This window comes from Hyposmocoma kahamanoa, unplaced genomic scaffold (genome assembly GCF_003589595.1).
Source record: "Hyposmocoma kahamanoa isolate Upper Pololo Valley unplaced genomic scaffold, ASM358959v1 76, whole genome shotgun sequence".
Classification (NCBI taxonomy): domain Eukaryota; kingdom Metazoa; phylum Arthropoda; class Insecta; order Lepidoptera; family Cosmopterigidae; genus Hyposmocoma; species Hyposmocoma kahamanoa.
This window is the reverse complement of record NW_020653900.1, coordinates 7,677,969-7,691,293: the sequence shown is the minus strand read 5'-3', so window position 1 is coordinate 7,691,293 and position 13,325 is coordinate 7,677,969. Positions and strand designations below refer to the sequence as shown.

The 13,325-nt window shown below is 35.3% G+C and overlaps 1 protein-coding gene across 1 annotated transcript in view; it reads right to left on the bottom strand.

Moving 5' to 3' along the window:
* LOC113232395 overlaps positions 1-13,325 on the bottom strand; it is a 166,269-nt gene that overhangs the window by 30,819 nt on the left and 122,125 nt on the right. Inside the window, exon 4 of the mRNA XM_026467098.1 lies at positions 11,064-11,259. Coding sequence (XP_026322883.1) covers positions 11,064-11,259 — 196 coding nt within the window. The remainder of the gene's footprint in view (positions 1-11,063; positions 11,260-13,325) is intronic.

The following is a 13,325-nucleotide window of genomic DNA, read 5'->3' as shown; positions in this document are numbered from 1 at the left end:
ATAAGTGTGGTGACTTTATTACTTCAAATGCACTGCGCAGCTCAAATCAGATGAACGCTCGTGACATACAACCGAGTCAAAGGTTAGCACCCGTGGTGGCGTGGAATTCCGTATAAATCTGCGCAGCATAGGGCGGTCCGTGAAATCACAGACCGTGAGAAATTAGCGTAATAAACAACAAAACATTGTAAACGATCTAAACGATTGCGGGCATCGAAAAATTTTTGACAGCATAAAAACTTTTAAATGGATTTTCGGATTCTTGTAAAATACTTGCCAATTAATTGGTGTGATACTGTAGATGTGGACATTGTTTCTATTGTTATATACTTCTACAAGTAAGTTTCAAGGAGCTTTAATTGAAGTTGGCACCACAAAGGTTTTAATTTACTTTATCGGATAAGCTAACGGACCCTTTTGTTCGTTGTGAACTTTTCCCATCCGTATTCTGATGGGACTCCTGCAAATGACAATGGGTCGATTTCACTTTCGGAATTAAAATAGCACAGTTTGAGTGATTTTCGTAAAACCCTTTCTTTCTTTTGTCTTAAACGTACAAAAAAGGAAAAATAAAGTCATATATAATTAGACAGCCATATTATTGATATACATCATGACTCCTCTCTGTACAAGATAATTTTTAAAAATGTCTCAATTTCAGCAAATAATTGCCACAAACACTTATAAGTAATCACAATTTGCACTAAAACATAATTATGTTTGACCAAAATGAAACTAACTCAATTTTAACAAGTAATAATTATGATAGGAAATTGACATTTTAACTGCCTCTCTGGTCGAACGGCAGAGTCCCGAATTCGATTCCCGGCCCGGGAGAAATATTGTACGGCCTACATGTATTTCTCTCGTGAGTTTGGGTGTCATTTATGGTTGTCCATGTGTGTGTCCATGGCTTCCGCGATACAGAGTTTCCCTAGTGCAGGGCTATGAGTGCGTGCGTTATTATTATTATTAGTTATATAGTTATAATTTAAGGCTCATTACTTCAACTTAATGTGTGTCTATTGGTGAGGGACCTATGATTGGCTCTTTATCATTATTTAAGTTTTTGTTCTGTAAGATAGTTGCTCTTCCAATAAATTAAAATTATAAAAAAAGTAAAACAAAATATTATAGAATAATAAATACAACAAGTAATTTTAATATCTAAGAGATATCTACATCTCGGGATTGCTTGTCAAATAGCTATTGTGAACATTTTCGACTGAATGGCGACAAATTAAGAATCTCAGCTCTTATTCTATTTGCCAACGTAATTTTTATTGAGTTTGTCCAAATGTAATTCTGTAATCTTCAGGGTCACGAAGCATACGTTTCTTGGAGGCAAATTGAGCAATTTGCGCACATTTGTTTTAAGAATTAAGTTACGGCTGTGATTTGGCGTAATTTATCAGTTCCTGTGTAAGTAGTGTGACAGGAAATTACAGCCCAATTTAGATAGATATATACACAGATAAAAACTTTTTATGATACTAAGTGGTGGGACGAACAAGTCGTGCACCTGGTGGACACCCCTGTCCCTAACAGTTGTAGCGGCACTCAGAGCTTTAAGTCACAAAGATCTGAAGGGCACTGCCACTGAGCACGTCACCTCGAGACATACAGTTGACAAGTCCCACGTGCCTGTAATTTCACCAGCACCCTCAACCTTCGAAACCGAAACGCAGAATCTTCACATTACTGTTTAGCGGCAGAAATAGGTAAGGTGGCAGTAGTTCCCTGGACGAACTCTTTCACAAGGAGCTCTACTGCTGTCTGTCTATGACATGGTAGCTCCCAAACAGATGAACTGATCTCAAAGCGTTTTTTGTATTTGAAGGTTAATTTAATTGGGATAGTCTTCATATCCAAGTTTGACGAACATCTATTCAGCTATGTGAAAATCATCACCTTTTCCCAGTTAGTGCAGAGATCTCAGTCATTAAATGAATTTTAGAAATAGATTAGATGGTTCTTTCATGAGTTTGCAGATTGTTTCTTCAAGTACACACCATATGGTAATAAAGATTTACAACAAAATGTCACTCCCAATAAAAAATATTGAAAAGGAGAAAATGAACATATTTTGGTCAACACATTGAAAGAATTTTTACTGTCGAACACTTCTTATAATTTGCAGGAGGTCTTCGATTACAGTAAATGTACCTGTGGAGTAAGCTACATTGCTGCGCCCTTACAGGGTTTATGTTGGACCCCATGGACATACTGCAATAAATGATATTTATGGGGTGCACGAACGGAGCTTCTCTACTTTTAACATTAATCGTCATTAAGTTTTACAATAAGGAAATCTATATGGATTTGTGGTTTATGAGCACGTCTTCCCGTTTCAAGAATTGTTTATGGAAGTGACGACGGATAGAACGAACGTTAGAATAGTGAAGGGAACAGGAATTCGCGAACGATTTCAAATTTTAAACGTTTAGAAGTGACAAAAATGACATGACGATGAAGGACGTCAGAATCGTCACAGCTTTATTGCTCTCAGTGGCACATGTGAGAAACTTATGAAATTTCTTCATAACAGTTCATTCTTTATGACTACAACATGAAAACAAACATGAATCATTCGTCACTAGATACGTAGTCTCCGCACTAAGTGGACAAACATTCTTTGTGGTCTAATTTATTTGGCAAACCAACCTCTAAGCAAATAAATCTTCCTTTAGCTCAGCATTTAAGGAGATGATTTGTTTGGATCATTTGGACTAGTTTTAACCAGATATTATATAGATATACTTTTAAGGTAATTAAGAAAATAATATACAAAAGATAAGATTAATCCTTTGTGGCAACAGACGCTTGAGTACAATCAGATCGATGGCATTTTTCTTTGTGTTTCGATTTTTGCATCAATAATACTAACTAGTGCAGTCTTTTCACAAAAAATGATATGAATATCATGTTAGTAAAAACATCATGATATTTAATAAAATAAATAACACACAAATTTTAATAAAATAATTTTAGGATATTTTTTGCAGCGACTTGGTTGTTTAGAGTCGATACTACCTCGGCTCGAATTAGTTTTTTTTCTGTACTAATACATTACATAACATTCATTTTGCTTCAGTCGACAGGGACACCAGCTTTATATCAGATTTTTTTACAAATATGGTATATGAAAAGTACCTATTGAATATAAGCAGTTTTCTTGTAAAAGGTAGAGGTAAATTTGTGTTATTATGGAACCAATTTGCAGATAGGTAATTCCACTACAAAGAAATACACTTAAGAGCAGTGAAATGATATTATTACTACGATAGCAACAGAAGTAATGGGACAAATACGAAACAGAATTTTTTTTCAAAACATGCGTTCTACGATCGTACCGGGAATAATTTCCGAGACGATGCCCAACGGCATGTTGCGAAAGTAGTGTTTTGCATGATAAGCACAACAATACCCTTTTCAATAGACTTTGTATTTTTCCTTTGACCTGAAGCGTATATAAGTATTCCAAGCTCCACCTACGCTAATACGATATTTACAAGAATCGAGCAGCGATATTTTCGATGATATTTTTCTCTTTTGTAGGAACATTGAACTGAAATAAAAAGCACAATAAGCTAAAAAAAGGTTAAGACTCTCGCTAATCCCCGTAAAGCGGTTTGCCTCCAAAGGATTTCTGATGAGGATTGAAAAACTTTGAACCTGATTAATTTTGCAGCAAGGTGTGGCAATTAAAGACAATTTTTTACACAATTTTACAGCAGTGTGGCTGCACACAATTTAAAATTTGGCAGGGATTTTGACTTTTTTGCAGCTCGCGATTTAGTACATTGTGTTAGTAGTAACCTTATCGGATGTTTGACAATGCAGATATACGACGGCGCCGTGTTCTTTTTACGAGCACCAGCAAAAGCTAAGCTTCCATATAGTCATATAACGCCAAAATGACATAGAGTATTAATTTGCATAAACAAAGGCAGCTGGATAAGTGATGTCGGTAGTGCATTCAACAAACTTGTCATTGACACAATATAACCAATGTACAGGATTCATTTCAATCACCTTTGTCGCTAAAGGAAATTTATGTCCTTTATTTTTCAGTAGCACGACCTGGCGCGACTTGCGCGATAGCGTCACAAAGCGTGAAATAATGTTTTTGTCGCAGAGAGTATCTCTCTCGCTCGCTCTGTCATGCTAGTCCTACAGTTGTTTCATACAGCGTAATGCCGAAAATCGACTAACCACTAAACCGAAATAAACCTAGTTCAACTCAAATGTGTATTTTTTCTTAGGACTAAATTTTAAAACAACGTATATGTATGGATAATGGTCTCTGACAACAAGAGCATCTTTGCAAAAAACGCGACTAAATGGGCAAACACGGAAGTTTCTCTCGATAATGATAAAACCAAGAAGATCTTGTAGCAGTAGCAGTATTCTAGTATTATTTGTATGGTTTAGTAGCAGTAGAGCTTCTTATGCAAGAGTTCGTCCAGGGAAGTACTGCCATCTTACATATTTCTGCCGCCAGGTAGTAATGTGAACATTACTAAGTTTCGGTTTTGAAGGGTAAGGGTGCTGGTGAAATTACAGGCACATGAGACTAATCAATTATGTTACGTCTAGGGAAGTACTGTCACCTTATGACCTACATATTCCACCGCCAAGCAGTAATGTCAGCATTGCTGTGTTCCGATTTTGAAGGTGCTGGTGAAATTACAGGCACATGGGACTTATCAACTTATGTCTCTGGGTGACGGGCGCAGTGGGAGTGCCCCTCAGATCTTTGCGATTTAAAGCTCTGAGTGGCACTGCAACTGTTATGGACAAGCGTGTTGCTTACTACCAGGCGCACGACTTGTTCGTCCCGTCTTTTGGTATCATAAAAAATCTGTTACTGCGTTGCGGTGACAATATATACCTACTCGACCTCAGAGTAACATTATGTTACTCTGAATAACGAATATAAGAATAACGCTGCACAAATGAACATTTGTATCTCACCAGGAAAATCAAATAAAGGTTGATCTATTGGTCAGAAACATTGGTCAGTTTTAATATTGTAATTGACCATCAACGGGTGAATCCTATACGACTTTTCTTTGTTAAGACGAGACGAGTAATTACACACCCTTAACAGGATTCGAACCACGGCCAAAACCGTGCAATGGTATAACAGACTAGAAAAACAGACGTGTGTGACGTCAGCGGCAATAGATTGTAATAGCTCCGTAATAAAACTGTTTCACGGACCATTGTGACAAACAACTTACATTCTTACTCAATTACAGTTGGTCGCGTGCTATGGCTATAAGAACAGAAAACGTCACCGTAGAATGAGTAGAATTGCGTGCTTCAGCACTGTGTATGCAACACAATGACACCATCCTCAACGGAACGGTCTACACTGGCGTCATCGCGAACGACATGTGTGCATATCACTACATCGACAAGGTCATTGACCGGATGACAGAAAAATAAAAATGGTCTAGACTGACATGTGTTACCAACCGAGTTCCCTTCACCTTCGCAAGTAGAGATTTGTGCAAATACTCAAGCAGGTTACATAACCATCCATGTGCACACACTGGATACTCAACTGACTCGTTACAATAACACGCACGCGTATCTCACCATGATCGTGTGGCATAGGAACTTCATTTTGAAATTTGAAATCTGTGTTTTTCACTAATTCTTGACAACAATGGCAAGGCTTTCTTAATGCTTATATAACCACGTGATTTCAGTAAAGGTTTATTAATAGCGACATAAATATAAAAAGTTGTTTAAACTTATTTTTAATATTAAACGCTGTAAGGGAAATTGAAAATTTATCAATAAACGTATTCCAACTGACTACAGACTGCATTTTCTCCAAGTAAAAAATTTAATCGAGATACGCTGGCTGTGTTCGACGTGCAAACATCTTGACGTTTAGTATTTGTAGAAAGTGGAATATAAGTTCCTAAATGTCGTCCACCGGAGAAATTCCGTAACATGTACTCAATGTTAATATACTATAACTCCTTACTGTTGAATTGTCAAACAAACTACATATAAGGTGCCTGTAAATTTGGTAAGGTAATTTTTTGTAATACAAACACTCATTCTAATTAATTTTAGATTTTTTCTGTTATTTATTGTCCCCCTTTGCCTATTTTAGAGCTGCCAGTTTGGATTAAAATACAAGACAAAAAGATTTTTTATACGTTTTATAATTTTGAATTCCTGTACAAAACAACGAATTAACTTTATTAAGTTACATATTATTTTAATTAAATTAACTTAATATTTACTTTTTAATAGGAATTTAGACATATTTTACCGAAAAGCCGCCATGAGTGCGGTCGACGATCGTAAGAAAATTTAAACAATATGAGCAGTGGTGCAAACATAATACGCTCGAAATCCAACGTTATGTTGCGAACGCACAAATGTCCCGCGAGATCCGAATCGCTTGGTGTTAAATTAGAGTGAACGATTTGCATACAATTTATGTATGTGAAAAAATCACTCAGGCTGCAGTTCAATTAGCTCAAAAGTGCTTTAAATAATCCAACCAATAAATTCCTGAAATGCCCGCATCGCTTTAGTAAGTTGTGTTGTATTTATACAGTAAAATCAAAGAAGCGGTGATTTTATACATTAGATAAGGTGACTAATTAAATTTTCACACTTAATGAAAATATTGTGATTACGAAAAAGTACTTCAAAATTATATCTATGAGTTTATAAAACTAAGGACTCCTTCAGTGGCGCAACTGTGGCGCGACTACCAGCCGTGAGACGACCAGCGCTCTGCAAAGCGAATTCATCACGAGATTATGAGAATCTCTGTCTGTACACGGCGTGAGACAGGCGAGCACAAGCCACGCTGCTACGTTTGTATGGAGTTACTATGCTTGTCTTTTTATACTATGTAATTCGTGTGGTTGTCTGGCACTATTATATTATTATTATTTCCATGTTAACATGTCCGATTTTAAATTTTACATTCATATTCCTGCGTAGCTCGAGCTCGTTTTGTTTAGCAGTGAGTGATCGAGAAATCCGACGCAAACAAAGCTTCCTATATTCAAGATGATGTTATTAATGAAAACAATTTTGGATTTTTGTGCAATTTTTTTAACTCCCTCGATATTTTGTTCCTTACAGAAGTATTAAATCGGGGTGGCCACTTTGCCCACAATTTTTCAGAGAAATCGTTTTGGTATAAATTGAGACAACCATCTAAAAATTGTGGTCCGTTCTGTGTTACAGATACCCGAAGCCCCAAAGGTTGTTGTTAATATGTATATTTGATCTATTTTAACTCTACATTTCCATTTTTGCAACGAAGAGCGATAAAAACTTAACACATTATTTTTAATTAGCTTTTAATAATATTAGCAGTAGAGTTTCCATGTGAAACAGTTCGTCCAAGGAAGTACTGCATCCTTACCTATTTCTGCCACTATGCAGTGATAAGCGCATTGCTGCGTTTCGTTTTTGAAGGGTAAAGGTACTGGTGGAATTACAGGCAAATTACTGCTCCACAGATCTTTGTGATTTAAAGCTCGAGCGGCACTACAACTGTTATGTACAGGCGTGTCGCATACTAACAGGTGTACGACTTGTTCGTCTCATCACTAGGTATCATAAAAAAACATCCTCCACTCAAAATGAGGGGAGTTATCATTTGAAGTCTATATCTATGTATCTGTGTGTCTGTCTTTCGCATCGTAGCTCCACAACGATCTCTAAAGCCGTTTTTTTATTTTAAGGCTATTAAATTAGCCTGAGAAAAAAGATGGTTGGCTTACTTTTTGGAGTCCACTCTGGCTTGAGTCGAGGGTTTTTAAAATCTGAATTTAATAATAATTTTAAAAAATTATGAGACAATAAATTTGAGAATGTCTCAAAAATTTTATAGTCATAAAGTACAGGCTTTTTTTCATTATTACTGCTAAAATAACGAAAAATCAGTACATGTAGACTTTGTAATCCATCTCACGAGGTGCCAAGATGATGTAGCGACGTAGTTTTTAATTAACGTTTAGTCATTTGATGAATGAGTGTGCTAAGACTAGCTTTAGAAGTAAAGTTGCGTTTTTTATTTCAGATTGTATTTGTTTTTTTTTTTTCACAATGCTTATTATTCTGTGTAATTGCTTTACATAGTTCATGCTATAACGAATGGAGTCTTTTATTTATAAAAATTAATAACTTCAGTTCTATGGTCCCATGATGGTCATGGTGCATATCTGTTTAAATCTAGGTACAGTTAGACAGAAAAAGGAAGTCAGTAAAACAGCACTTTTTTTCATAACATAAATAAGTGCGCATTTGACCGCCATCTCATCTTATAGAAAGTGATGATGAGATTATCGACGGAGCATGTATATTTAAACAATGCGTAGTCAGTCTCGTCTCGTAAAGGTCCAAGTTATAGCGTTTAGGAAATATGTCTGCAGGTAGAGACTTCAACTTCGTAGTCGCTCTCCATATAAAAGTGGAAGCGAAACGCTTTGTGCGAATCCTTAGAATATTTACAGCCTAGGGGTGGAATCCTGCAAAACACGCATAGTTTGCCGGATAGAGAGCTAAGGGTTGACATGTGCGAGTTTTAAAATATTTTTGAATACATTCAGCGAGTTCCACGAAAATCGTTGATCGTCGCTTATACATTAGCGCTGTTCTGTGTACGGATGCAATATTGGTAACAATATTTGACAAGCTAATTATTTAATATACTAAGTAAAGTAAAATTTAAATCACAGCTGTGCTCATGTTTCCCCCATTTTTTTATAATTAAATTGTTTATTAGAATACGAATATACATGAATAAATTTAATAAAGGAAAACTGAAAACATGTAAATATTTGGCATTGTAATACTTATAAATCTTTATTACTAGAAAAGCAATATTTAGTCATTATTGCTAAAAATGATTACATTATGATAATAGGTAATCACATTTTTTTATACATTTTGTGATAACCCTTGCATCTGCTTACGAAGCCTCAAGTACCTACTAGGGCGGTGGTATCGCCGAATATCAAAGGTATTGGCGCTACTCTGTAGGAAGGTATTGTAATACTGTCATATTACATATGGCTGTCGAATTAATGTCTGATTCTGTGACGCGAAAAAACTGTGTGTGATACTCTAAGCGACATTACATATACAGTCAATGTCAAAGTCACTTAGTCGTAACGTGTCTTCCTAATAAATGATTCTTGAATTCCCTATATAAAATTCACACGCGTTTCTAAGTCATTAATCTCACGGAAATTTGTGTTCGGAATAAGTAATAGATTCTATATTTATTTTATGTAATATATGCTCTACTAATCTGTTTAAATTATTAATTATTCAAATATCGGACAAACGCAAAGAAAACTTGCTTTGATCTGACTGGACTCGAACCAGCGTCTGTTGCCTCATAGCGGCTACCGCTCTTACCAACCGAACTACAGATCAAGTCAGCAGAGCTTACGAATTTCTCTATGTGCTTGTTGCAGATCTTTATATTGGGTTTTACAGCTTTTTTGCTGTAGCGCCACCAGTGAGTAATTTATGGAAGTTTCAGTTACCAGAGATGAGATTGACAGAGATGTCGGTATATTATATGCAATATTTATTTTATTGAACGTCATGATGTTTTTGCTAGCGTCATATTCACTTTTTTTTGTGAAAATACTCCTCTAGTTTACTACATTGACACAGACCAAGCACGAAAAATAAATTTGTAAGATCCGTAGGGCTAGCACGACGGGGCCCTACTTGCACGAGAGCGACACGAAACGTGAACTCTCTATACGAAAATAGCAGTATCTCGGGTGACTTGACCTGAAGTAGCTCAGTTAGTAAGAGCGGTGTGACGATGCGAACTCATTGAACGTCATTCCACCTTTCTATCGCCCTCTTTACAGGTTCCTGGCCACTTTTAAATTTTTTTATTGTTCTCGAATTCCTGTTCCTTTATTAGTCTTACGTTGATTCGTTCCGTTATCACTACCATCAAAATTCTCAAAGCGAGTAGACGTGCTTATTTATTATCATGTGAAACTCCAACTCGATTAAAATTGTTTTTAAAGTATTAGATAAATATGGTTACCTATCAGTAGTTCGAAATGACATTTTCCAGAAATAATTTTTTTTTTATCAGAATGTCGTAACCTCGAAAGTAATTTTGAGAGGAAAATGTTTTTCTTTTAAACCTAACTTAACCTAATCTAACCGAACCTAATCGTGTCTTTGCGATAAACATTCAACATATCCTGAAAGAACAACTGTTTCGTTATAATTCAGCTTTCGGTGAAATGAAAATTCGAACAAACGTTATTGCGGACAAAAAAATTTCGACTTTGTGATAGGTTACCGATAAATATACGCATATAAGTCCTCTTGGGGTAAATACCTGGGAGTTTCGACTGTTTAGTGTGAGTAGGGAGTGTTTTATATATATATTTTGCCTTTTTTTATATCACTGTGTTATTTTTGTTACAGCCCTTAGTTTCAGTCCATATTTACGAGGTTTAAAACTATAGTGAAACAAAAACTATGCATACACATACATATATTCATACTATACAGCTTCTGCGTACTCGCATGACAAAAATCCGTGGTAGTGACCCGTCTGCAGTTATTCTCAAAGTAAGACGTTTGAAATAGATTTTGTAAACGACAATAGTATTCAAATTACAAAGAGCAACCCGTAGAGTTTCTTGCTTATTCTTGTCAGGGGAATCTGGCTTACGAATGAGTAGAGTTTTTAATCAATGTGACGATTTCAAGTGTAATTTGATTGAAATAAAGATGATTTTCAATTTTGAATATTTGAATTTTGAGTCGTTTAAAAGGCATTTTTCTTTAACTTTGCTCGTTTTTTTTTATCACTAATAGTAAGCAGTAGAGTTAACGAACATTACGATAACGACAGTTATTTCCGCAGTAAGCAATTCCATATAACTCCATGTGGTGCTAAACCGTAGCGTTAAATGCTATTACGGTGCAAAAGCATTATATAATTATGAATTACCGCATAACTAACCTTGTTAACCATTACGATTGACCTTTCTTACCAAATAAAAAATAAGTACACTGACCTGGACATATCTACATTAGAAAGGTCGTTGACATCATTCCCGTATTCGTCTTGAGGGTACGCATAAGTACCAGTAGGGCTGGACTCGTATCCCATAAAATCTTTCTGGTCCGTCGCGTAGCCTTGTTCTTCGGTGCCGTAGGTGTTGGCTGGTGGGTAGCTGGCTTGACTTGATGATGCAGAAAGTTGAGATATGCCTGGAATTTAGATGAACACCTAAATATATAAAAAAATTCCAAAACAATTACTTTTACCAGCATGTATCGTAAGTACAATAACTAAAAAAATACTAATACATAAAACTTTATTATACAATTGGTGAATTTTTGGATAATAAAAGAATAATTATATAAATAATAATAACAATTCACCTTAACAATACTTTCATGACTTGTCGTATGAAGGTTTCGGTTTTTATAATTATTGACATTAATAATCAACTGTTTTTGACGTATATTTAAATATGAATTAATTTTTAATCACGTTGATGACATAATAATATTATAATTTAATTACGGACATTCGTTTTTATTTTTATTTATTGTAAAACAGTCTTTTGTTTTTCAAATATATTGTTTCAGCCAATTTTAACGAATGTCTTATAGTAAATTGTATTTTTTTTTATAATATCAAGTGATGGGACGAACAAGTCGTACCTGATGATAAGCTACACGCCTGTCTATAACAGTTGCAGTGCCACTCAGAGCTTTAAATCGCAAAGATCTCAAAGGCACTGCCACTGCGCCTGTCACCCTGAGACATAAGTTTTAGACAAGTCTCATGTGCCTGTAATTTCACCAGCACCCTTGTACTTGAACGCAGTAATGCTCACTCAGGAGGTGGTTAGAGCAGTGATTGTATCAACATTGCACTAGGTTCCTTCACGTGTGGGTTCAACTTTCCATGTAACATCAGGTGGAGTAGAGTCATCTGCCTGTCACGTATAAAAAAAGTCTTATAAGGGTACTACAATCATCAACTTAATTAATTATTTACGTTTAATTATGAAATATGCTAAAAGTTAGATAAAAAATAACTATTTTTTTATTAACCTTTGGTGAAATTACAGGCACTTGGGACTCGTCAAATATGTCTCGGGGTGGCGGGCGCATTGGCAGTGCTAAGATCTTTGCGATTTAAAGCTATAAATGGCACTGCGACTGTTATGGATACGTGTATCGCTTACTACCAGGCGCACGATATAACTTTTCTCTTTTTGTGATCAGAATAAGAAAGTTATAACTAATTATTTTAAAGAATTCTACCAAATAGTTAAACACATTTAACAAATCTTAAAGAAGATAATGGGACTTATAAGCGCTTGTTTTTTAATTGTTATAATTACCTATGCACGCATTAATTGCAAACTTTCGAAAGTTACTTTACACCACCTACTATTCATTATGTGAAATTTCACAACTTTTTTTGCTACAATGGAAAAGGAAACATTTTGCTTTTTTTGGGAATATTAGACGACTTAAATGACTTGTAGACGTTGTCGTAGACTCTTGTAACAAACCTTAAACTCGGTTTATTTATTTAAAATATAGAATTTCACATTTCTGAATAAGTTAATAGCAAAACGAGTTTGGGAATACCACCATACCATTTACTTTATGATAATAATTCTAACATGCATCTGCGGAAAACTCGAAGTTGTCTGAAAGCAATTTCCTGTTTTTGTGTAAAACAGACGCGCGCTTGGCCACAATTCATTAAACGAACACCTTAAATCCATTCAGTTACGGTTTATTTTAATTAAATTTTCACTCGAGTTCTTAGGTTTTCGCGATTGTTACACATAGGAAATGAAACTGTTTTTCCGGATTTAAATCGCGTATATTTGTTTTTTCAAACAAACCGATGTTTCGGGCCCTTTACAGGTCCCATGGTCGCGGTTGACTCAACCATGAAATCGGTCAACAGTGACCATGGGACCTGTAAAGGTCCACAACCAACACAATCACAACGCCATTGTGATTGGAAATAAATTATACTTATTAGTAATTATTATTTGGAAATTGTTAATATAATTACCTCTGTATAGCTAACATTTGATAGCATCATAAATGTATTAATATTAAGCTGAATATACCTCTTACCTATTTTTAAATACTAAAGTAAGTAGATGCTTTAAAGGTTTCATGTGACTCAATTCACAATATATTATAATTGATGACAATAAAAAACAACCTAATAATAATTATGTTCCTTTATACGATTATTGCTTTTTTTTCACGATTCTTTAATGTTTTTGATAGAT